Source organism: Nothoprocta perdicaria, unplaced genomic scaffold (genome assembly GCF_003342845.1).
Source record: "Nothoprocta perdicaria isolate Ctin4 unplaced genomic scaffold, notPer1 scaffold_218, whole genome shotgun sequence".
In the NCBI taxonomy this organism is placed as follows: domain Eukaryota; kingdom Metazoa; phylum Chordata; class Aves; order Tinamiformes; family Tinamidae; genus Nothoprocta; species Nothoprocta perdicaria.
In genome coordinates this window covers 19,457-44,277 of record NW_020455399.1, presented here as the reverse complement: position 1 = coordinate 44,277, position 24,821 = coordinate 19,457, and the positions used below count along the sequence as shown (strand labels likewise).

The following is a 24,821-nucleotide window of genomic DNA, read 5'->3' as shown; positions in this document are numbered from 1 at the left end:
CGGGGATGGCCCCGCCCCCTCAGCGCGTCCGTCGCCAGGGCAACGCGGTGGGGATGGCGGCGGCGCTGCTGCCGCTCGCGCTGTCGCTCGCGCTGTCGCCGTCGCTGTCGCTGTCGCCGTCGCTGTCGCTGTCGCCGTCGCTGTCGCCGCGCGTCTTCCTGAGCAGCTGGGCGGTGCGCGCGGGGCCGCGCGGGGCCGCGCGCCTCGCCCGCCGCCGCGGACTGCTCTGCCTTGGCCCGGTAAGAGCAGCGCCACCGGCACCGCTGGGGGGCTGCTGGAGGGGGGATGGAGCCCCGAGATGCGTCCTGTATCCAGGACTTGTCTCCCAGCTGGAACCTCTTTCCCCATTTGGGACACGTCCTGCATCTGAGACCTGTCCCCAGATCTGGGATGAGTTGCCCCCTTTGGGGCCTGACCCCTGCCTGGGATTTGTCCCCTCTGCTCTGGGAACCAAACCTGCATCTGGGACCTGAGCCCTTACTGGGGATCTGTCCTCTGATCTGAGTCCTAGAACCCTATCTGGGACCTAACTGCCTCCTTCCCCTCTTGTAGGGTCTGTCCCCCCGATTTGTCTGTTCCCCTTCTCTCATCTGGGGCCTGTCTCCCCACTACCCAGGGCTTGTCACCGCATCAGAGTGTGTAGGACTATCCTCTCATGGGACTCGTGCCCCCAGCTGGAACCTGGTCCTCCCTCTAGGACTTTTCCTAAACCTGGCAACTTGTCCCCTTTCTGGGGCCAGGCCCCTCTGGTTCCCATCTGCCATCTCAGGCCCAGCACCCCAAGTCCAGCCTTCCCACTCCATGCAGTGGCAGCAAGGAGCCTTTCAACAAGGTCTACGTTAAAGCAGGGACCCCTCCCCATGGGAGCAAGGGCAGATGCTGCAGCAATTGCAAATGGAAATTGAGGAGGAAACTGGAGCAATAGGGTGCTGAGCGAGCTCATCGTAGAGCCCCTCAGCCATTAAACATCTCCTTTTGATCTCTCCAAGCTGTGTTGGGCAGGCGGCGTGGCCCAACTCCAGCTGCTTGTTGTGAAATGGACCCCAATGTGGTCCCTTGTGTCTGCAGGTGATAGAGGGGGAGCCCTATTACCACTTCAGGCACCGTGGCACTGTGCAGCAGTCCTTGCACATGCACGGCGGCTGGAACATGCGCCTAAAGAAGGAGCCGCAGGTAATGAGAAGACAGCACCAGGGCTGTTGAGTACGCCACAAGAGCGGGGATAAGATCGCGGGATGGAGAGACCACAAGGGCATCAAGGCAGCTTGGCTCAGGCTAACACTTGGCCCTACAGCCAGCAAGGAGGGGCAGCGGGGGCATCTTCTCTTCCTTTTGAGGTTGAACACCCAAGTGGGAAGGTGCAAGATGCACCCGGACGTACTACATGATCGGAGCAAGTGCCAGGCATGGCCAGGGGGCTGGGGGAGCCCCCATGCCAGCCTGATGCCCGCACACTGCTCAGGTGCTCTGGTTCGAGCAGCAGACCCTGAAGAAGCGTGTGAAGCGGAGTGTGCCCCAGGTGCCCACGGACCCCTGGTTCCACAAGCAGTGGTACATGGTGAGTGTTTTGCCCTCGCCTTACCAGCTCACCCTCCTAATCCCGCTGTCCCCAAGCAGATCGTCCCCTGGCCCGTAAGCAGGGCTAATCACATGGCAGGGACACAGTGAAGGACACTTGAGGGATGTCTGCAGGCTGCTGCCACAGCGGCCCCGGCCAAGCAGCTTTAGTCTCTTTTCCAGAACAACGATGTCAGGCCGGACCTGAACGTCCTCACTGCTTGGGGTAAAGGGTACACGGGCTCGGGGGTCGTGCTCTCCATCCTGGACGACGGCCTGGAGAAGGACCATCCAGACCTGGCTGCTAACTACGTAACTCCAGCTACTGCCTCTGGGGCTAAGTAACGAAGGCAGCGGGTGGCCCCTCACCCTGGGCATTTGGCCTCTCTGCAACTGGAACAAAAGTCTTAGTTTTGTCACAAGGGATCCTCACTGTAACAAGGAGGAGGCATTAGAACTCCATGTGATCTGTAAAGGCAACGCTCAAGGCCCTCAAATAGATGTAGTCAGATCAAGCTGCAAAACAATGCTTATGAGCCCTTGCGTGCTGAGAAAGCAAAGAGAACTGGGGAATCTTAATCAGCTGCTTATAAAAACACAGTTTCAGTATTTTAATTCCCCTTTGCTACCTTCACTAAAGGAGCTGGGTTAGACTCGCCCGTAGCCCCTGGCATGTTTTCTCAGGAATGTGAGCCCAGGTGCTAAGAATCAGCACCGTGATGTGCAGAGTCACACCAATACAATGAAATCTGTCTCAAAACATTTCCAAGCAGCCAGTGGCCTCTCCGGGAGGCAGTGGGACGCGGAGGCTGGGCCGAGTGCCAGGGAGGCTGCAACAAGCAGCTCCTTAATGCAGTTTCTCAGGCTTGTGACCCTTTCTGCAACAGGATCCGCTTGCAAGCTACGACTTCAACAGCAACGACCCTGATCCCCAACCAAGATACACCATGTGGGATGAGAACCGGTGAGCTTGTTGGCTCGATGTCCAGACAAACCTCCCCACCCAGGGCTGGGTATTTCTTATCTCTCTTGGCTGAGGCTGTTCCAGACTCTTTCACTCTTCGCTGTGGCTTGATCACAATCTAACTGTACCCCCTAGGCATGGCACACGTTGTGCTGGGGAAGTGGCGGCTGTAGCCAACAACCGGATCTGCGGAGCAGGCGTTGCGTACAACGCTAAAGTTGGAGGTGAGCAGTTACCCCTCTTTGCAGGCATGCGGAGGGATGGGAGTTACGGATGCGCTCCAAGGCCCTGGAGTAGCATGCGGATGTGAGCCCCTGTCTGGCTGCACTGCATCATCGCCATCCGAAGGCTGCAAAGACAACTTGGCTTCTGTGTGAGCAGCGTAGCCGCATCAGCACTGCAATATCCTTGTTGGAAAGGGTTTCTGCCACACTTGTCACCACTCTGTGGATGACAAGGGGACCTGTAGGAGTCAGAGCTCTGCAAAATCGGGCCCTTGAACTCAAGCCTTGTAGCATCTCGTTTAAACTGCATCTCAGAACTTGCTTTACATGTGTAAAAGCATCAAGAGCTCCCCCTGCACTAGAGGCAGCTCAAGGCTTGCAGGACACTAGAGGGTGCTGATCAGTTAGAGCAGAGGGAGCAGCAGCACAAGGCCCAGCGGCTGCAGGGCTGCTCTGCAGGACTGCCTGGGTGCGTGGAGTTACTGCCTCTTCTGCAGAGGAAGGTTGTGGCAGGTGGCACCAGCCCTGCACAGGCTGAGTCCCCCCGAGAAAGCATGTGTGGTAAATGGGTTGAAAACTGGGATAAATTGCTGAACTGGGATTAGCAAGGAGCCTTGGGGATGGACTTGCGGCCCTGCAGGATTATGCAAAAGGTGCCCACGGCATGCTGGAAGTGGAGCCGGGGCCGTCCTGCTTGTCCCGGGGCTTCCACAAGATGCTCGTGCCCTGCTCGAGCTGTCCCAGGGCATCACTGCCCATCATACCCATCTTCTCCTTGCCCTGCAGGTGTGCGGATGCTAGACGGTCTCATTACTGACATTGTGGAGGCTCAGTCTCTGAGCTTCCACCCACAGCACATCCACGTCTACAGCGCCAGCTGGGGCCCTGAGGATGATGGGAAGACTGTGGACGGGCCAGGGGTGCTCTCCAGGGAGGCCTTCCTCAAGGGGGTCACCACTGTAAGCGAGGCCTGGAATCCCTGCGCGCACAGGCTCTGCGTCTCAGCACTCCGCACAGGAGGATTCCCAGCTCCCAATCTCTCTGCCAGGGACGAGGTGGCCTTGGCTCGCTCTTTGTCTGGGCCTCGGGCAACGGTGGGTTGCACCACGATGACTGCAACTGCGATGGCTACACCAACAGCATCTACACGCTCTCTGTGGGCAGCGCGTCCGCCAGCGGCCGCGTGCCCTGGTACAGCGAGGCCTGCTCCTCCACGCTCACCACCACCTACAGCAGCGGCATGAGGAGCGAGAAGCAGATCGTGAGTCACCCCCTCCCAGCTCCCCCCATGGAGATTCCAGCGCAGAACGGGCTTGCCAGGACCCTTCCCACTTGCACAGGGAGAGGGGGCTTTAATAAAGTACCTGCACAGAAGGAGTATCTGCACTGAAAGCATGAAAGGAGCTGGAAAACAGAACCCGAGGGAGCATTTTCTGATGGGATCCAGTCCTGCCCCCAGCCGATGGCTGCACCAAGATCCCCTCTCTCCTTCACAGGTGACCACGGACCTGCACCACCACTGCACTGACCGGCACTCAGGCACCTCTGCCTCGGCCCCCTTGGCTGCCGGAATGATCGCCCTGGCTCTGGAGGCCAAGTAGGTCCCACTGAGGTGGCTGCCCCATGCTGCAGCCCAGGGCGCATTTGGGACACACAGTGGAGCTTTCCTGAGTGCTGGGAGCTGCCCATTCTCCCCTGGAGAGGGGACGGGGACAGGACAAGAGTTGTCCTCTGACAGTGCCCATTCCTCTCATTTTGGCAATCAGGGAATTTGTGTTGTGGTCCAAGCTGGTGTCGTCCCCTCCCCCCCCAATAATTATCCAATATCAAGAGTCAGAAGAGCCAAATTTTGAGCCTCCAAAGCCAGTCTCAGATAGAGCGCACTGCCCCAGAGCCCTCCTTGCCTGCAGCCCAGCGCTGTCGTGGCGGGACATGCAGCACCTCGTGGTCAGGGCCTCCAAACCAGCCCATCTGCAGGCAGAAGACTGGGCTGTGAACGGGGTGGGACGCAAGGGTGAGTGGATGATCAGCTGGTGCCCATCCCACACACTTCTAACTGCCTCTCCAACAGTTATGGGAGGACACGGGGCTCCCTAAGATGTTTGCCAGTGTTTCTGGGGCAGGGGACCCCGGTCCTCTTATGTCATGGGTCTCGTGTCTTGTCTTGGGTGGCCTCTGCCTTTCAGTGAGTCATCACTACGGCTATGGGCTGCTGGATGCCGGGCTGCTGGTGGAGCTGGCCAAGAAGTGGACAGGAACTCAGCCCCAGCGCAAGTGTTCGGTCAAGGCCCTTCACACGCCCAGGTACAGGGAGAAACCCCCTCCCAGGGTCTGGATGGTTTGAAGGGCAGGATGTCCATAGAGTGGAGCTCTAACCTCTGCCTTGTGCCCCGTAGGGACATAGGCTCCAAGCTCTCCATCTCTGTGAATGCCTCCTCTTGCTCCGGGAGGACCAAGGGCATCCGCTCGCTGGAGCACGTCCAGGTCCAGCTCTCTCTGAGCTACAGCAGGAGAGGGGACCTGGCCATCACTCTCAGCAGCCCCATGGGGACCACATCCACGCTGGTGGCCGTGCGGTGAGGGGGTCCTGTAGGTAGTCATGGGGACGCAGGTTGCAACGGGAACATTGTGGTGCAGAGACTTATCTACTGCCCGGCGCAGCGGGTTCTTCTGAGCCTGTCCCAGTGCCAGAAGACCCAACCCCACAGCAGAACGGCTGCTTCTGGCCCCATGGGGGAAGGGGTCAGTCATATCAATTCATGCTACATCCCGGCACAGCCCCATTACACCAAGAACTGGGAACTCTGGCAGACCGTGCGGCTCCCCACCAGCCTGGCTGCTCGCTGCTCTTCCCCTCCAGCCCCTATGATACCAGCCAAGAGGGCTACAAAGACTGGACATTCATGTCCACCCACTTCTGGGATGAGGACCCCCAGGGCACCTGGACCCTCCTGCTAGAGAACAAGGGCAATGCTGATAACACAGGTGAGCAGCCAGGGCAGAGACACCTTTCCTGGGCTCACTCAGAGCCTGGTCATTCCTTCCTCCCCTAATCAGCACCTCATTCCTGCCTTTCTCCTGCTCCCTGCCAGGCTTAGGACTGACCCCATCCTCCTTTTCTGACAGGTTTTGGGATGGGCAGGGTCACATTCACTCGTGTATTAAGGGTCTCCATGGGCAGCACGTGGCAGGGTAGGTCCCCCGCACTCTCCTCCACACTGTCCTGTCTCCTGCCCTGCAGGCATCCTCAGCACCGTCGTCCTGCACCTCCATGGCACTGACGAAGACATGAGGGGCCGGCGCACAGTGGCCCCCACTGTGAGCAAGTGTGTGAAGTGGAACGCACAGGGAGCTTGCAAGGGTGAGTGCTGCCCTGTCAGGCCCCAACCACCTTGGACAGAGCCCCGTGTCACCCACAGGGAGATGAGGGGTGTCCCCCTGTGCATGTGAGGACCGTGCTGTCAGCAGCACCTGGGTGAGATGGTAGGTGTCCACTCATGCTGATGTCCCTCTCTAGAGTGTGGCAACTCCTTCTTCGCCTACCAGCACTTGTGTCTCTCCTACTGCCCCCCACGCTACTATGGCCATGCGCACAGAGCTGCATCCCCGCGTGCAGGCGCTGTCTGTGCCCACTGCCACCCGTCCTGCTACACGTGCCAGGGTGCCTCGGCCAACAACTGCACGGCCTGCGCACCCGCCTGCGTGCTGGACGAGCGCACGCACTCCTGCTCGCCCGTGCGGGGCTGGGCTGCACAGCTGTATCCCAACCTCAGCCTGCTGAGCCTCCTCTGCTCAAGCCCTGTGCTCGCAGCCGTCCTCTACCTCATGCACTGTGTGCAGCTGATGGAGCCAGTGGGATGGAGACAGAGCGGCCGCAGCCCCAGCTAATGCACATGTGAGCTCCAGGGACATGGGTGGGATGCCCCCCAATAAACTGTTTGTTGCCATTCCTGCTGCAAAGATGAGGGTGACATCCCTTACCTGCTGCTCCTACCCCATGCCAGCCCCATGTGTCACAGGGCTGGAGACGGTGACTTTCCTTCCTGCCCGCTGTCCCCTGTGTCCCTTTGGCTGCTGGAGCATGCCAGGAGGGCCCAGCACTGGTGGAGGCCACGCACTGCTGCGAGCAATGAGCTATTTGCAGCAGGGCTAGGCTGCACATCGAAGAAGAGGGCAGGAGTCATACGCCCTTTCCCAGGCACAGGGGGAGGAGGAGGAGGAGATGTGACTTCCCTCCAAACAGCTGAGCTGGGGTAAACACATCCCACGCCTCCAGCATGAGCTCAGCAGGAGCTGCCTGGCAGGGGATGCAGAGCAGAGCTGCACACGGCTGCTCCGGAGCAGCCCCAGGCGGCTGCGGCGCCCGGGCAGACGTGCTCGGCCCCAGCCTGCGGCCCCAACGGGGCTGGGACAATCAGGGAGCGCTGCCAGCTGGGGCCCTCCACGGGAGGCCGGGCCTCCTCCTGCCCACACGGCGCCAGGCCTGCCCGGGCTGCACCAGCACCGAGGGGCTCACTGGGTGCAGTGAGTTTGCACAGCCGGGACAGGCGCAGAACTCGAAGGACCAGGAGCTCAGTGCAAACATGTAATCCCAATCCTAGCCCAGCGGCAGGACCCTACAGAGTGAGAGAGGCCAGGATTGGTGCAGAGCAAGCGGCCTTTTTCCCTTGGGATTTGCTGGGAATGTGTCCAAGAGCTGCTCCTGGGGGGATCCCAGCCCCACTCAGGCCCCAAGGGACGCTCTGGGATCCATGCCACAACCACCTGGAACTGGAGAGAGATTAAGAAGCAGCTCATGCATGTCTCAAAGTCCCTGGCCCAGAGTAGAAAAACTGGATGTGCCTGAGCATCCTTGGCCCCTCAGGGCTAGTGCTTGCCTGAGCAGTTTCTGCGGGAAGTGTGTGCTGCTCTCCCAGGCACTGGCTGAGTCCTCAGGAAGTCCTCCCCTCAGGAGTGGGCTGCTGGGTTGGGGGCTATGGCTGCGATTCCTTGTACTCACAGGCTGGGAACACCAGCCTGTGTCCTGCTGCTCATATGTAGGGACCCCAGAGAAGTAGGTGCCCCAATGGGGGGGCTCTGGCAGGGGAGCACGGACCGTGCTCCTCCTTGTCCTCAGGGCGAGGGCTGATGCAGAGCCCCCCCACTCCCCGTGGTGCTGAGGGGCCAGATCATGGCCCTCGGGACAGAGCCACTGCAGGAGCAGGGGACCCTGCCCAAGTTTGTTGGGGGCTGCGAGGAGGGCAGTGCAGCTCCCAGGTTCTGTCACCTCATGATGGGCAATGACCCCCCGCCATGATGCCCCCAAACCTCCTCACCTCGGCCGCCCTCTCTCCATCTCTGCTGGCTTTTGGCTTTTGGTAGAGGGCTCCAGGATCCCCATAGAATCATAGAATCACAGAATGGTTGAGGTTGGAAGGGACGTCGGAGGTCATCTAGTCCAACCCCGCTGCACATGTAGGGTCACCTAGAGCACGTGGCAGAGGGCTGCATCTAAGCAGGTTTTAAAGATCTCCAAAGAAGGAGACTGCACAACCTCTCTGGGCAGCCTGTTCTCCATGTTCCCTCCACTCTCCACCGCTTGGCCCGTGGGGTGACCTGCCCTGGGCTGGCCATCGTAAGGACTGGTGCTGAGCCCTCCGCTGCTGCCCACAGAACCCTGCTCAGGGCAACCAGCCCCACCTGGGGACAAGCCCCTCCCTGGGGAAGGGGGCTCTTATAGAGTAGCGGCCCTGCTGGCTCCTCTGACCCCGCTCTGGCTGCACCTGGAGCCTCCCCTGCGCCAACTGGGAGCCCATGAGCTGAGGTCGCATAGGCTGCCCCATCAGGGCCATCTGGTACAGTCACACAGGCACTCGGGGACATCCATGGGGGCAGCAATGCCTAGCAGGACCCCAACTCTCCCTCTCCCTTGGAAGCTGTTCTCTGAAGGGGCAGCAGCAATGAGGGGCAAAGAAGTCTGGAGATAAACTTATTTTTATGTAGTTTATTTTCCACAAAAGCAATAAGTTAGGGTGGTGAGGGGCCACAGTGGCGTGCTGCCTCCCGCACACGGCGTTCCTCGTGCACCGACCAGGGCCGTGCGTAGCCATCAGCGCGCAGCACGATGCGGTTAAGAGTGTGCTCGCGGTTGACATGGCGCTGGGCCATGAGCACATAGCGGCGGCCGCGCTGCAGCCGCGGGCACCCACATGTGCTCGGCACCCACACGTACTCGCGTGGCAGCAGCGGGAAGTGGCGCCGGTACCGTGTCAGCACCCGCACCTCGTGCCGCGTCTCCTGCCCCACCAACTGCGTGGCCACGATTCGGGCCTGGAAAACTGTGGGGTGAGCAGGGGTGAGAGGTGCAGCAGGTGTCCCATTCCATGCACCCGCTTCCCAATTGCAGCCTTTACCGAAGTCGCTCTGGCAGAAGTGATGGATGCGCTGGGAGTGACCCTTGGGTGTGCGGCATTTCCCGCAGTGCCCTGCAGTGCCAAAGTCACCAGGTAGGGGGGAGCCTCTGGCCTGAGCTCCTCTTTCCCCTGCCCATCCCCTCCCACCCATGCGGGAGTCCGGGTGCCTCGCAGGGCTGCAGCACCTGTGAGGGTCCCGCTGTGACCAGTGGGGTCTCTTGGTGGTGTCTCTGTTCTGGAGCCCCAGCGTGGGGACAGCGGGGGTGGGCCTGGGCTGGGCTGCGGGCTGCCGGCGCCGCGGGGCTGTGGCTGGCGCTGGCGCAGGGCGCTGGCTCCGTGCTGCCGGGGTGCCCAGAATTCGTACTCGATCCTGGGGTTGGGCTCCTGCAGCAGGACCTGGACAGCAGCAGGGGTCAGGGGCGGTGGGGGTCCCTGTGGCCCCCGCAGGCCCCGCTCACCATCACGTGCAGCTCCTCGGCCGTGGGTCCTGGCGCCTCCAGGCTCTCGGTGCCGTCAGCGGCGCGCGCGTAGAGCAGCCGTGTGCCAGCCACCTCGTAGGCACCGGGCCAGGCAATGGACCAGTCCCCGTTGAGCACATAGCGCTGGTCGCTGCTCATCAGGGCTGTGGGGAGTGACACACTGGGGACCCTGCACGGCCTTGCTGGGGGATGGAGTGGGGAGGGGCAGGGGAGGCAGGGGACAGGCACCAGCCAGTGACGCTGGCAGCTCCCATCTGCTCCTGTGCACAACTTGGCTTGTGTCCAAGGCAGAGCCAAGCACTGATGGGCAGACCCTGTCCCCATGGCCCCAGGAAGGTGCCCCAAGCACTTCTGAGTCCAGTGGTCTCATGCTGCTCCATCAGCACCTCCCAAATGGCAGCCGCCAGGCCCCACGCATCCTACCTAGGTAGTTGCGGCTCTTATCTGTCACCTTGATGTTGGTGGCCCCAGCCGGGATCTTGGTCACATTCAGGTACCCAAAATAACCTAGCAGATGGAGCAGAGTCAGGGCAGAGTCCAGGCACAGCTGAGGGAATACTGCCCCAAGGAGATATCCTGGGAATGGGGCACAGCTGCAAGGGGACAACATGTCCTGGGGATGGCATACTGCCCTGAGGAGTCAGTGCAGCCCAGGGATGGGACACTGACATGAGGAGACATCCCAAGGACAGGGGACCTTAGGCTAGGGCTGCTCCCACACAGTTGAGTGAGGAGGTGGCAAAGCAGTGCCAGCAATGGATCCTCGTCAGTGTCCACCGGTGCCATGTGCTGAGGCCAGGAAGGGACTGGGGATGATGCCACAAGCAGGATGGGACTGAGGACAGGATTCCCCAGCAGGGATAGGGACTCTTGGGCATCTGACAAGGAACAGGGCCCCAGAGCAAAGGGATTGGGAAGCCAAGAGCCAAAGCATTCACCCATGGAGGGGCCGGCACAGTGGAGCATTCACCGGAGGAGGGGGGTACACCCTGGAAGAGCCGGTGCACGAAGATGCAGGTGCCGGGGCTACCGCCACACTGTCCGCACGCGTCAGGCTGCACGCCCGAGCCCAGGATCCCATCACAGCCAGCGCTCTGTGGGATGAGGGCATGGAGAGGCCCAGTGAGGACAGGGAAGGGGGTCTGGCAAAGGGGCTGGGGACTGCACACCCACCAGGCAGCGCCCGCCAACGCAGAGGTCCGGGGAGTCTGGGCTGCAGCGGGTGCCATCCAGCACCCGCCCGAACGTATAGTAGAAGTTGTGCCCTGCAGCCAGGCAGTTCAGGTCACAGACATTGGGTGCTGTTGGCGGAAAGAGCAGAAAGGGCGCGATGCCAGTGATGGAGGGCCCCTGGGACGGCGCCCCCATGCCCGGCCGTGCCCCGGCACTCACCTCCGTGGAAAGGCACCCAGCGGTAGTGGGCCAGGGTGCCCAGCACGGGCTTAGTGTCGTACAGGGAGCACTGCATGGCACGGAAGGGCATGGCGCCACGGGGACAGCCCTGCGGCACAGCGGGGCTGCAGACAGGGGCCGCAGGGGCTGCAGGGCTCTGCTGGTCACACAGGCTGGCGATGCCACCACCGCAGCCCCCCCCATCTGCACTCACCTCCAGCTGGCACACGCGGTACTGCCGCGGCTCCCCTCTGCACAGTTCCTCTGCGGAGACCCTGTGGTGACAGCATCAGCGCAGCTAGGCCCTGCACCTGCCCCCTGCCACCTTCCCAGCAGAGCGGCCCAGCCTGGCAGGGGAAGGCAGAAGAGGGCTGCACTGGTGTGGCTTCTCTGCTATCTGGTATAGGGTTGTGCCAGGCCACTCTATGCCCCAGGGCTGATACTTGGCAAAGGCCAAGTCAGCCTGGCCCAGTAGCAACTCCTACAGCATGAAGTCACCATGAGAGCACACGCAGACAAGGGGTGCTCATGGTGACAGATTGGACCCCACATGAAGAGCCAGGCAAAGCCATGTTCTGCTCAGTGGGGCCCCACTCACCGCAGGCAGCGTCGCATGCGCAGGGCGACACCATCCCCGCAGCTGCTAGAGCAGATGCTCCAGGGCCCCCAGGACCCCCAGGTGCTGCTGGCCGGGGGCTCGGGCTCCCACTCCACATTTCCCAGTGCTGCCTCCTGCTTGGATGAAGGCAATGGTCACCGTGGGGTATCCCTGAGGGGGAAGCAGCCCCTGCATTCGCTGTGCTCACCTGCGTGCGGCCCAGGCTCAGGCAGGCAAGCAGCAGGGCTGGCCAAGGCATCCGGCGCCTGCAGAACAGAGGGCATTGAGCAGGGCCAGGGGGACCTGTGGCGACATCCACGTCCAGGGTCCCCAGCAGCAGTGGTGCCGCCCCGGGAGGGGAGGGGACAGGGATGCTGCAGCCCCCGCCCCGATCTCCCCCACCCCCATCCCGAACGGCGCCGACCCCCCCAGTCTCCCCGTCGGGCGCGCCCGGGAATCCCCGGCCGAGCCAGTTTGCTGGCGCGGAACGGCTTCAGGGCCTGGAGTGCGGCACAGCGGGTGGGGACGCCGAGGCCGGACTCCGGGGTCTTGCGGGGCCAGGGGTAGGCGCGGGGAACAGGGGGTGTCGGTTCGTGGGGGCGAATCGCCCACCGGGGCGCGGTGGTAGAGGCTTGGTCGCCGGCGCCGCCCGCCGCTCCGGGCCTCGACGTGCCTCAGTTTCCCCGAGGCAAGGAGGGCTGCGGCAGGACGTGGACTGCGGAGGGACTTACCCGGGCCGGGGGGGCGCTGCGGGCCCAGTCATGACGCCCCTCGGCGTTCGGGACTCTCTGCTGCGCCTGGGGGAGCCCTGGGGGGCGGCAGCGCCTCGCAGCTCCCTCCGCACTCGCCTCCAGTCGCTCCCCGCTGCGATATTAATATCCATCCCCAAAGGTGCGCCCGGCCCTCCCGAGCTCCCGTTAACCCTTCGGGGCCCGCGGCCCTGTCGAGATGGCCCGAGATGGGGGCGGTTTCGCTGCGTCGGGGCCCGTGTTGGGGGTCTGGATCGAGACCGACCTCCTCCTCATCCCGCGTTGCTTCTGCCTCGTCCGTGAGCGTGGCGGGACTGGGTGGCATATGCCCCTGCTGGGGACGGGGGGCCCAGGCGTCCCTGCACAGTCGCTCCCGCGCACCGCAGCCTCCCCTAGGGCAGAGTAGCCCTTGCTACTGGGCTGCCCGGCAGCAGCCGACTGGGCCTGATTCCGCCCCCCCCCCCCCMTAATGCGGCTGCCCCCGCGAGTGAGACTGTCCCGATACCGGTGCTGGCCATCCCCCCGGCGGCTCCCGCTGTACCGAGCACTGCTGCGCGCACGGAGCAAAGGGGCGGTGGGAACTGGGGCGTTGCGGCGACAGCAGCTGGAGCCCCTGTCGCGGCCGGCTGTCAGCCCCACTGCACAACCCAGCTGCGGGTGCCTGAGCTGGGGAGCGGTGGGATGGGTGCCCCCCATTTCCCCTCTCCCGTCCCGCAGATGGTGGGGACAGAGCAGCCCCTGCCCAGCCTCGTGTGGAACAGGATCCTCTCGGTGCTGGGGTGCCCAGGGGGAAGCTTAGTCCCAGTGAGCGGAGGGGGAACAGCAGGACATGCTGGGAAGGCCTGGGGGCTTTAGGGGCCAAAGAAGGGGACAGAGACGAGCCTCCCCTAAGTCCTGCACTCCCTTAAGTCCTGCACCCCTGGTGCCAGCCCTGCACCCAGCGCCTGGGTGCCCCCCCCAACACCCATGGGCTCCCTGCTCTCCGGTGCCCCTACCTGAGACTGGCAAATGAACGGTGCTGAAGGGGTTACAGCCCTGGTGCCTGCAGGACCAGCCCCCTTGGCTGCATGGGTGCTGGGTGCCCTGGGTAGAGCTGGAGATGATGGCCCAGAGGCGCCCTAGGGACTTCAGTGGCTACATCTTGGATACGGCTAGTGGGACCCTGTACAAGCGTGGACGCTTCCTGGGTGAGGTAACTGCCTCGCTGCCCCAGGCCTGCCCTGTAGGGCCTCCATCCCCCTGGCAGCACCGCTCCGAGGGCTCCCACATCCCCCCAGCCACGGGAGGAACACGGAAAGGGAGGCAGATGGTGGCCTGAGAATGCTGCGGTTGAGCTGGAGCAGTGCAGGTGCCTGGGGCCAGCAGCCGCCGCACCTGCCTGCAGCCCCTGGGCTCCCTGGTGGCTCCGTGGGAAGGGCGTGTGACCCAGACACCTGGGTCCTCATGCATTTGTTTCTTGCTGGTCACTGTCCTTGAGGGAGCTCCGGGGCTGAGTCTGCAGCCAAGCATCCGTGTGGGGCTCAATCTCGCTGGCCACCCCGCAGGGAGCATTCGGGCGATGCCACGAGTTTGCTGACATGCGCAGTGGCAGGGTCTATGCTGCCAAAATCATCCCACGGGCCTAACTCAATGAGCTGGGGATGTGGCAGCAGGTGAGTCCGCGCTGGGGACAGACGGAGACACACATGGGAGGGGAGTGATGGCCCCATGAATCCCACTCAGCCCCTACCCCAACCTAGGGGAGCAAATGCAGCTTTCCGAGATCCCTTCCCTGCCACACTCTGGTTGTTCCCATGCTGATCCCACGGGGCTGGCGACTGGAGCCGGAGGCTTTGGCTGGCACCGCTGCTTTGTCTTCATCCCCGTGCCAGGGGCTGGGCGCTGCTCTCTCAGGTGCAGCGGGAGCTGGAGCTACACGGCTGCCTACGCCACCTGTACATCGTCAGATTCCATGGGCACTTCACTGACAGCCGCAACATCTACGTGGTGCTGGAGCTCTGCAGCCTCAGGGTGAGCACCTCCTCACCCTGCCTGGTCCTGATCCATCCTGTCCTGTCCTGCCAGCTATGCCAGGCCTGGAGCTGACTGTTCCACATCCACAGTCCCTGGCTGATGTGCTGCAGGCCCAGGGGCTGCTGCCAGAGCTGGAGGTTCGGTTCTACCTGTGGCAGCTCATCACGGGGCTGCGCTACCTCCACAACCAGGGCATCGTGCACTGGGACCTCAAGCCGAGAGCGTAGGGATGGCAGGAGGGCCCTGTGAAGTGCCCCTGGCCACGCAGCTCATCTCTCCCTGCCGCAGACAACCTCCTCCTCACGGAGTGCATGCACCTGAAGATTGGGGACCTGGGGCTGGCACAGCAGCGGGCAGAGAGCGGCTGACGCTGGGGGTGAGCAAGGTGGCCACCCTGGGACCCAATTAGAGACTGGGACCAGTGCAGCGGCTGGTGCTGGGTGGCCAGCGATAGCGGGTGAGTGCAGTGGCCATGTTGGGGACCCAAATGGGGACCTGGGACTAGCATGGCAGCTGGTGCTGGGTGGCCAGTGCTGGGGGTGAGCATGGTGGCTGTGTTGGGCACCCAATCAGAGACATGGAGCTGGTGCCGAGCAGATGGCACTGGGGGTCAATGTGGTGGCTGTGGGCACCCGCTCATGCCCTGCTGCAGTGCGCTCTGCGGGACCCCCACCTACCTGGCCCCGAAGGTGCTGGACAGGAAGGGTCACTTGGCCGCCTCTGACGTGTGGGTGCTGGGCTGCATCATGTAAGTGGGGAGGCCAGGGGGCTGGGTGCGTGGCCTGGGCTGAGCTGCCAGTTCCTAGGTACACAGCACTGGCCAGACACCTCCTGTTTGAGGGCACAGGGCGGCGGGAGATGCTTGAGTGCATCCGGGCCGCACGCTGCCCACCGCCCCGCGGCCTCTCGCCCGCTGCCCGTGCCCTCCTCGGCATCCTGCTCACCCCTGAGCCTGCAGCATGACCCAGCCTGTGCCAGCTGCTGCAACATGACTTCTTCACACAGATGGGGGGACAGCACCAGGGTTGGGGGGGGGAAACATGAGCCTGTGTCCCCAACATGGGGCTGCATAGGGGTCAGCGCCTCTTGCTCCACAGGACTTTGCTCGCCCTGGCCTCGCTGGGTGCTACCCGCTCCGCTCTGTGCGCACCGCACTAAGCCAGCACCTTGGCCACCTGCCCGGTCACCCGCCACCCCTCTGGCATCCCCAGCCCTTCCAGGTAGCAACTGAGTCGCGTCAGCAGCCACTTACGAAAACCTTTATTAGTGCTGGGAACCGTCTAAAATCCAGTCGTGAGAACAAGCAGGGTGGGACGCAAGCAGCACCCGGGGCACATGCACTGCTTTGCCCTTAAGAAGGGAGAACAGAAGTTAACAAGAAAGGGACCCCTCTCCCTGCCTGTGCCTGGCCAGGTGGCTCCCAGGGAGCGCGCACACATGGTTAGGCAGGAGAGCTGTGCTTGCAAAACTCATGTCCCAGTCACGCTCCACGGAGCCGCCCCGTGCCAGCACAAGCCACAGCGCAAGTTCTTTGAGGAAGAGGCCAAGTCTGGGGGAGCCTGGGAAAGGATGGGAGGAAAAGGCACCCTTGCCCCATTCAGCTTCCGTTCCTTCCCTCGAGGGGAGGAGAGGTCTGGAAAATAACCCTGAAGGCTCAGTAAGACGGGACACAAACACCTACAGGAGTGCCCCCGTCAGCCGCTCGCCTATGCCTAGAACAGAGGGTGGACGATAAGGAGAATATGCTTAAAATTGCCCCTCGAGCACCAAGGAGCCACTTTGCTGCTCGCAGAGCCATTCACATGCCAGCACAGGAAGTGACTGTCGAGGAAGGTCAGTGCTGGCCTTCCCATGTCACCGGGGGCTTGGGGACAAGGGAGGGAGGGCACAGCAGGGGCTTTGCACTCAGGATGAGTTTCCTTCCAGCTGCTGCTCTGTGGAACTAGCAGTGATGGGAGGGGATCCAGAGCCGCTCTAGTGACACAGCAAGGGATGAGGACAGGAAGGGACAGGAAACCAGGGACACAGAGAAGGACAAGGTCTGGGGAGGAGTTGGTGCCTCTCGCGCAGAGCCCCAGACCCACAGCTCTGCACTTGTCCACAGAGGGACGAAAGCCCAAGCCAGGACAAGAGGAGACTTCCACAGCCCTGAATAACCCTCAGAGTGACTCTGAGGCAGGCGGAGAGGTGGGAATGGAGGGAAAATTCCCTGAGAGCACCTGGAAGAGTGGGAGATCCGCAGCCCGGGTGGACGATTCTGCCACCAATGCAGGACGAACACGGGAAGAGAATGGCCCTCATGCCAGGGTCGTTTGCTGCCCAGATCCTGCAGGCACCTGAAAAGGGGGCTCTGCAGGGCCTGGCACCCACGAGGGAGCCAGAAGCCCCTGCACCTTCCCTTGCCCCTAACACTTGCTATTAAAGCCCTTTTCCAGGCTGGGCAGAGCATCCTCCTTGGGTCAGCCAGAAACGAACAAAGCCAGAAAGCAGCCTCTGGACTCAGCGCTGCTGTGGGAGGAGCAGGGCTGCTGGAGAGGCCGCGTGCCTGGGCACAAGGCCTCCTCGATATTTTTATCCCAGGGATCTGTGTTGTTCAAAGCCGGCTGCTTTTTTTGCCTCACAGGCCTCTCCAGTCCCACCCTGGCTCAGACGGGACAGAGATCACATGGCAGTGGTGACCCGAGCCCTGCAGGAACTGGCTGCCCCAAGAGGGGCCTGGGCAGTGTCCCAGCAGGTCCAAGGACAACCCGAGGCTGCCTCTGAATGCTTCCAAGGAACAGAGAACATCTGTAGTGGGGCTCAAGGTTCCATGCATCTCTCTCCAGCCTGGCCGAGGTTCCTGCCCAGGCAGGAACAGTTGAAGGGCTCAAGGAAGGACATGGGGTCAGGAGAAGTAAAGGCAGTTGTTTTTAAGCTTTGGGATCTCCTCATCTTTATTCCACAGCTGTCAGCTGCCAAAGGTGGGGAGAACACAATTCCTAGTAGAGCTTTGTAGGCCGTTTACTTTGTGGCCAGAACAGTAAATCTACCCTAGGGCACAAAACAAGCTGAGCCCTGTGGGAAGTCTCACTTCTTAAAAGGAGGGATTTTAAAATGATGATTCAGGCGTGGTTACTCCTCTTACCCTCCTCCCCAGCCAGTGATGAGGCTAAAACTCACCCTTGTGCAGAAATCAGGTTCAAAGTTCAGCTAATTTGTGTGGGCTAATGGCAGCCTCAGCCTCTGGTTTGAGCAGCTGGCAAAGGCAATTCAGTTCCCTCTGCCAAGGGAGCTCAGTAGGGCTGAGCCCAGCTCCTGAAGCCCCCGGGGAGCTCAGGACCCTGGAGGAACAACTGCCCATGTGGGGGTTGGCCCAGGAGGCATTTGGTGACAGAAGTACCAGGTTTTGCTCGGCCTGGGAGGACTGGTGTGTAGACAAAGGAGCTGGCGTGACTCACATGGGCTGGAGCAGCTTTTCAGCAGGCTGAAGGCAGCGAGTTGCTCTCTACCTTCAGTCCTTTGCTGGCCAAGAAGGCATCCTGCTTGGGCTCACGACCCAGGAACTTCCTCAACATGTCGGAAGCATCCATGGAGCCGCCAGGATGCAGGATGCAGTTCCTGTAATCCATGCCCACCTGCAGGGAGAGACAAGATGGGCACATGTGGAGGACGGACACCCTGCCACTGACCCAGCTGTGCAGCCGTCCTGTCCTTCCTGCCACCTCCCTGCCCCTCACAGCACAGCCAGGCATCTCCTATTGCACGTGGCACGTCCTTCCCTACCTTACAGTCCATGATCCCCTCCTGCTTGAAGCGCGTGTGGAACATATCCATGGAATACACTTCGCTCCAGAGGTAGCCATAGTACTGGGCATCGTAGCCGCCAGCCAAGTGCCCGAATGTGGCTGGCATGTTTGTACCTTGGCAGCAAAAGAAGGGCACAGTTAACTGGGAAGACTGTTCAAACAGGGACTGCTCACAGCAGGGAAAAACATCTCCACGCCCAAAGTTTATCAGGGCAGGCACTGTATCAGCTAGTTTACAATCACAGGGGAAATGGGAAAGAACCTTTCAGTCATTTTTGTATAGATTCAACCCTGCTTTTCCTGGAGTCAGCAGAGACAGTGAAAAACAGAAACTCTGCTTTGCTCACCCTGGTGAGCCAGGCAGGACCTCAACCCCAGACTTGAAAGGAACCTCCTGGGCCAAGCTGGCCCCAAAAGGCAGCAGGGCTAGGATCCCCATCCCAAATCACCCCTGGGTACCTGGGGTGGCAGGAACGCCCAGCACCTCTTCACAGAGCCGGGCAAATACCTCCATGGGGTCAGCTTTCGTTTGGGTGTGCAGCGCCTGGTCTACCTTGGCCAGGACGATCTGACGCAAGTTGAACAGCCCTGTTGGCAGGAGGAAGCAAACTGAGATCATGCTTGAGAGCAAGAGCATCTCCGAGGTGACAGGTCTCGGACAATTCTCCCCACTCCCAACCTCTGCTTCGCTTCCCCAGCCCACCTGCACTTCCCTGCACACCAGGGGAAACCACAACAAGGTGCTGCACCCTTAGGAACACAACCCTGGCTTCCCTCCAGCCTCTCTTCCCTGGCTCCCCCTTCCTTCCACAGGGACCCACCTGTATTTGCCTGCCTGGATTTAATTAGCTTCTCCAGCAGCTCGTCAGGAATAGGGTTTCCAGTTTTGTAGTGTTTGGACATGCGCAGCAGCGGCTCCTTCTCCCACACCCAGTTCTCCAGCATCTGGGATGGTGCCTCAACAAAGTCCCTCTCCACGTGTGTCCCGCTAAACATGGCAAACTCCGCCTAAGAGACATGCCCAGACAGTCAACACAGCCAGCTCAGAGCTGAGGGGAGTAGGACAGGGAAAAGGCGACAAATCCCAAGACAGCAGACTCAGCCCCTGCTCGCAGGTTGGCAGGATTAGCCCGAAAACAAGTGTTTGGGATGTGAATGGCAAAGTTCCCTGGTTTGTAGATGACAAGATGCTTCCAGCCCTTGGGAGGTGATCTGGAACAGGGTACTGCACTTTTGGCACAGGAGGGGAAGAGGACAGCAAGCAAAAGATAGGCTGGTCTTGCCTGGAACCCAGCCCTGGCCAGCACTCTAGGATCCGTGTCCAGGACAGACAGCTTTAGCGTTCTCCCCAGCCCTGGTCCAAACCTCTGCCAGCCTAGCCAAGTCCTACCTGTGAGCACAATTGGTGCATGACATGCCCAAATTCGTGGAAATACGTCTCCACCTCGTCGTGCTGCAGCAAGGATGGTGCATCCGGCGTGGGCTTGGTGAAGTTGGCCACCATGGCTGCCACTGAGATCTGCCGGCTGGCGTCTGGCAACAGGCAGCCTGGCTGTAGGCCAAAGCAGGCTGCGTGGCCGTACTTCCCTTCCCTAGGAAAGGAAAAGGAAACTGTTAAGTGGGTGCTCCCACAAAACCAGTTTTGGGCCACCACTCAGGGCTGTGAGGTCCTGCTCAGAGCAGAAGACCCCAGTGATGCTGTGTTTCACACATGTCTACAGCTCCTGGGATCCCCCTGCCCAGGCACTCATCTCTCCCTCTGTACAGTTACCCATCTGTGAGCAGCAGGAGAGTCCCTCCCCTTCCCCAGGCACGTTGCAGGCTCTGTTCCCGCTGCCCCTGCCCTCATCCCTCTCTTTGGCTCGCCCAAGGCCTCACCGTGGGTACAGGTCCAAGTAGAATTTGCCGATGGTCTCCCCGGAGGAGGTGTCCTTCACCGTGTAAAGCTGGACGTCCTCATGCCAGACCTGAGCCTTCTCCTCCAGATGGAAGGTGAGCCCCAGCAGCTCCTGGTATATAGCTAGCAGGCCCGAGGTGACCACCTGCATGGGGAAGTACTCCTTCAGCAGGTTCTGATCCACACTGTACTTGGTCTCCTCCACCTGATTCATGTAGTAGCGCATGTCCCAGGCATTGATGCGGTTGTCAAACTCCAGGCCTCGTTTCTCACACTCTTTCTTTTTCAGATCCAGGATCACAGCCCGTTCCTTCTCCCCAAGGGGTTTGAGCTTCTGGGCCAGTTCATCTGGGAGAAGAGAAGGAAACAGAGTTAATCCACAATGGCAAGAGCAGCATCCTGCCCCTCCACAGCCCAGTGTCCTACCCAGGAAAGTAGCCACCATTTTGCTACTTTTAGCCATGTTCATCTCCAGCACAAAGTCAGCGTGCGTGCTGAAGCCCAGGAGACTAGCTTTCTGAGCCCGCAAGTCCACCAGCTCCTTGAGGATTAAGCAATTCTCCTGCAACAGAGAGCCAGATGAAGAGCTCAGCAGGATATATAGGCAAGAAAACTCACAAGCCGCAATACGTAAAGAAAAAATATTGAAATATATCACTCCAGTACCTAGTAAACCTTCAGAATCCTTCATGGGACCAGAGTCAGGGAATCCCTTTCCCACAGGCTAAGGAAATTTGTCATCATAGCTTGTCCTAACCCTTGTCTTCCTCCCTAGTTCTACCAACTGTGATGTCTTTGCATGCTGCTATCTCCCTCCTGCAGCAACCTGAGTAGGATGGGCTATCCCTGCACTACAGAGGACTGCTGTCTCCAACACTAGCTCATCAACACATGGAGGAGTCCGGACCCAACATGCCACCCAGCCTCGTTAGCAGGCAGCAAGGCCACCTACCTCTTTGCACCTAGAATTGAACATTTCTTCCACCTTTCTCCTTGTCTCAGGCACATAGCACTTCTTCAGGAGAGGGAAATAATGGGGGTATTTCAAGGTGACTTTCAGCTTGCCGTCTTCTGTCTTTTCCAGGGAATTCAGGAAGTCCTCAGGGAGCCCTCCTGAGAAAAAAAGCTCAGTTGGTGCACGGCTATTCACTACTGAACACCCTCATTCCCCTGCATCCAGGTGCAGAGAATAGCCTCAGCATGGCCTTGCCAGGACTGAGGCAGGCAGGGCTCAGCTTCAGTGCAAATCAGGCCCCGAGGGACATAAGCCCGAGTGCTCCATACCTAGTTCTTCTTTCGAGAAGGGCAGGTAAGTGGTATCTTCATTGAGGTTCTTGTTGAAGTCTATGCAAAGGATGCTCAGCTTTTTCTTAATAGCTTTGATTTTCTTTAAAATATAGAAGAACACAGAAAAGTCAGTCCAAAGAGGGCAGGTCAAACAGTACCGTTCACCATCTCTAGCCAGCAGTTTCCCTGCTGAGTTACCCATTATTCTGCAGTTGGACGATATTCAAGTATAGCACTGCAGAATTAACTGCATATAGGTGCTGTGCTCTCATCCTAGAACAGGCTCTCTTTGGTCACGCCTCATAGAAAAGCAGCCATCTCAGCAAGGCCTCAGCCTCTCCTGCCAGGAGCTGCAGATGTTTAAGCAGCAGCCTCCTCTACCCTTATTTCATCTCACCTTCTCTTCTATTTTTAACTCAGCTTCAAGCTCCTTCAGCCAGCTCAGTCTGCTCATCCCATCCAATAGAAAGGAAAAGTAGGGAACAGAGATGTCACCCAGCTTGTCCAGGGCCACAGGAGCCCGCTCTAACCACTACATTGTCCCATTAAGCCTGCAAGACCTCTTCTATAGATGCTTATTTTAAGGTTTTTGGCCTCACCTCCTGTGTTTCCTCTGGGAGATGAAGACCGTTTCTTTTACCCAGTTTGATCAACCTCTCTAGATATCTCTTTGCTTCAGGTTTCAGGGAAGCACTCTCTGATTTCTCCTGTAAAACAGAGTCTGTGAGCACAGGGATGTCACAACACTTTCCAGGGTATTTCCCAGCCTGAATGAGACAGCTCAGGGTTACTAATGCCATTTTACCAAAGAGGTAATTAAAGCCCCAAACCAGAACCCCAAAACCCAACTCCTCTGTACTCATTAACAACTGGACCATCCTGCCTACCGTCCTATTTAATATCATTTGATTCTAAGTTCTGGGACAAGTGAAGAGGGTTTTTTTTTTTTTTTCCCCCCGCAACTCCTGGAGGTTTCAGATCTCTGCTCGGATGCTGAGCCTTTTTCCTCTCTGCAGTTGGTCACAGAGCACATTCCCAAGCACATACCTGGAGCCAGACAATCCGCTGGTACACGTCCTGCCTCATGCTCATCTCCACGTCGAACTCTGAGAGCTTCTTGTCAGCCTCGGTGCTCGCTGCACGGATGTCCTTGCAGGGAGAGACGTGCTGGGGAAAGTCCAGCATGTTCCGACGGACTGCAAAGGCAAAAGGCAGGTTACACCAAAGGCAATGTCTGTGCGTTCCACAACTGCTCACGAGTGGGAGTGTGCAGGGAGAGTCTGTGTTAACCGGGAAACAGCCTGACAGACAGCCTGACCTACAGCCTGCACTATCTCTGAAAAACCACTAACAACAGTTGAGCAGGAAAGCACTCCTCTCCAGACAAGAGGCTTCTCCCCGCAGCAGAAGGTGAGTAGACAGCAGCTCTCTCTTGCCCACAGAAAGTGCTGATAATTCTGATGAAGTTAACATTATCCCTGCTTAGCAAGAGATATTCTTTTTTTTTTTTTTCTTTCTGCTTCCTTTTTAAGGAAAAATAAACCAGATAAAGGAAAAAGGAGGCTTGCAAACCCACTTCTGCTCTAGACAGACACAATCACCTTGCAACATAGATGTTCAGAAGAGCCAACAGATGTCATGAGGGAGCAGGAGAATTGTAGGACTTTGGCATTCTAGTGCTGGCACTCTAGTGCTGTTTGCCAACGTAATGCCATCACATTATGTTACTTCACACATAATCCCTAAAATAGGTATTCTGTTTAAACAGAGAAGATATATGAATAGATACATCTCTAGGCATAAAGAAGTGAAGATTTCTGGGTCATCCAAATCATTTCTGCCATTGTACAATGTACTTCTGCTAAATGCACCTTGACATATAAAGATATGAGACAATCTTCAAATCTCATAACTCTTTCCAGACCCCATGCCATTGTCAAAGCAGTCCTGTTTGAAATCTACTCCCCTCTTTGAGGTTACACCTAGCTGCATTAACATTAACTGGAAAAAAAAAATCATAGCACTGAGGCTGAGGGAATCAATGAAAGAAAAAAAAGATGATAGTGCAGAGCACAGACACAAAAAATTCTTTGTAAACTGCACGCTTCCAGAAAGCAAGCACTCTGTTTTTGCCTACTTACCTGTATATTCCACCTCCACATCAGCCAGTGCCTTGAGGGTGTTTTCATAGGAGACTTCTCCCTGCTCCTGGGAGCCCACCCGGTCATACACCATCTTGGTCCTCTCAGTGAGCTCTGCAGCCATTGTCTCTATCTGCTCCGCAGTCAGGTCCCATCTTAGCTGATTTGCCAAGAGCCTGGGGGACTGGCTGTTCACAACGTTACCTGTGTGCGTAGGATGGGAACTCAGGCTTGAAGTGTTACGTGTTCTCCCCTTACAAGAGCTGGAAGGAAAATCCAGCTGCATATCTAAACCTCGATAAGAAAAGCACTTAAAGCAGAGGCCCAGCAAACGAACCCCGTGCAAAGGGAACTCTAAGGAAGCCAAGGGTCAGATCCAAACGGCAGCCTATTTACCCTCTGCGTTAGACAAGCCCGTCACAGAAACCCTACTCCCTCTCTGCTCCCTCACGTGTTGCGCCCACGGCAGGTGCACGTGGCCCTGAGGAGCGTGGGTGGCCAGCACGGCCACAGCATGAGCCTTAGCCATGGGGCCACACAGGAGCAGGGACAGTGGGAGATAGAGAGGGCGGCAGCCCCTGCAAAGCCCTTGTGCGGCTGCCCTGGCTCCCTCTCTTGCCCGCTGCGCAGCCCCAAATCCCTTCATCTCCTTGCTGCTATCCTAGACCCCCTCCCTGACCCCTTCCCTTCTCCCTAAACCTCCACCCCTTTCCCATAGGTCCCCTCCCCGTTCCCCTCATCCCTCCCCGCTATCCCAGCCTCTCTCATTGCCCTCCCCTTCACCCCCCACGATCCCAGCCCCTCATTCCGGCCCCCTCCCGCCCTCCCCAATATCCCAGCCCTTCTCCATGCTCCCTTGGTCATCCCAGATCCCATCCCGCTTCTCCAGCCGTGTCCTCGCTGTCTCCCAGCCACCTCCGGCCCGGGTCCTCCAGCTGTACCCGTGGGGGGAGCCATGGCTGGGCCGCCGGGAGGCGCCGCTTCTGCTGACGAGGCGGGAGGGCAGCGCGCCGGCCCCGCGCATAGAGCATGTGCCCAACCATAGAGCAGGCGGGATTGAGCGACCGCGACGAGGCATTCTGGGAGAGTGGAGGACTCGGCCGCTCTCCCGGTCTGTTCACCCCAGCGGGGGGAGGAAGGGGACGAGCCACCCCCGCAGACGGAGTTTCAGCGAGGGGAGCGGGATGACGACGACGAGGGGCGCGGGGCCTGGCCGGCAAGGCACATGCCCCCCCCCCCACGTTTCCATGGCAACGTGCCCCTCCCTCTCTATGGTAAAGGGCAGTGAGGAGCGACGGAAGCACCTCTGCCCGCCTCCCGCGGAGGCGGCGGGCGCATGCGCC

At 59.6% G+C, this 24,821-nt stretch overlaps 3 protein-coding genes across 3 annotated transcripts; 1 reads left to right on the top strand and 2 right to left on the bottom strand.

Annotated features, from left to right (window-relative positions):
* Positions 1-5: 5 nt before the first annotated feature.
* On the top strand, positions 6-6,633 carry PCSK4 (proprotein convertase subtilisin/kexin type 4). The gene is made up of 15 exons (XM_026038759.1): positions 6-239; positions 1,069-1,173; positions 1,463-1,558; positions 1,741-1,869; positions 2,445-2,521; positions 2,657-2,745; positions 3,532-3,704; positions 3,794-4,006; positions 4,242-4,342; positions 4,656-4,759; positions 4,932-5,049; positions 5,142-5,321; positions 5,606-5,730; positions 5,987-6,106; positions 6,263-6,633. The coding sequence occupies exons 1-15, from the start codon at positions 6-8 to the stop codon at positions 6,631-6,633; spliced, it is 2,235 nt and encodes a 744-aa protein (XP_025894544.1).
* A 2,117-nt stretch (positions 6,634-8,750) lies between these two features.
* On the bottom strand, positions 8,751-12,680 carry ADAMTSL5 (ADAMTS like 5). The gene is made up of 12 exons (XM_026038758.1): positions 12,529-12,680; positions 11,815-11,872; positions 11,607-11,740; positions 11,223-11,283; positions 11,009-11,117; positions 10,790-10,917; positions 10,587-10,710; positions 10,040-10,123; positions 9,596-9,759; positions 9,323-9,533; positions 9,138-9,242; positions 8,751-9,062 (listed from the first exon to the last, which is right to left on the bottom strand). Exons 1-12 carry the CDS (start codon positions 12,678-12,680, stop codon positions 8,752-8,754), a joined length of 1,641 nt encoding a protein of 546 aa, XP_025894543.1. The 3' UTR covers position 8,751.
* Positions 12,681-16,447: 3,767 nt separating this feature from the next.
* Positions 16,448-24,475, bottom strand: THOP1 (thimet oligopeptidase 1). Its single transcript, XM_026038840.1, has 13 exons — positions 24,420-24,475; positions 23,479-23,682; positions 22,385-22,533; positions 21,937-22,044; positions 21,335-21,437; positions 21,003-21,163; positions 20,477-20,612; positions 20,032-20,398; positions 19,544-19,745; positions 18,975-19,161; positions 18,613-18,741; positions 18,131-18,267; positions 16,448-17,982 (listed from the first exon to the last, which is right to left on the bottom strand). Exons 1-13 carry the CDS (start codon positions 24,433-24,435, stop codon positions 17,824-17,826), a joined length of 2,058 nt encoding a protein of 685 aa, XP_025894625.1. The 5' UTR covers positions 24,436-24,475; the 3' UTR covers positions 16,448-17,823.
* Between the last annotated feature and the right edge of the window lie 346 nt (positions 24,476-24,821).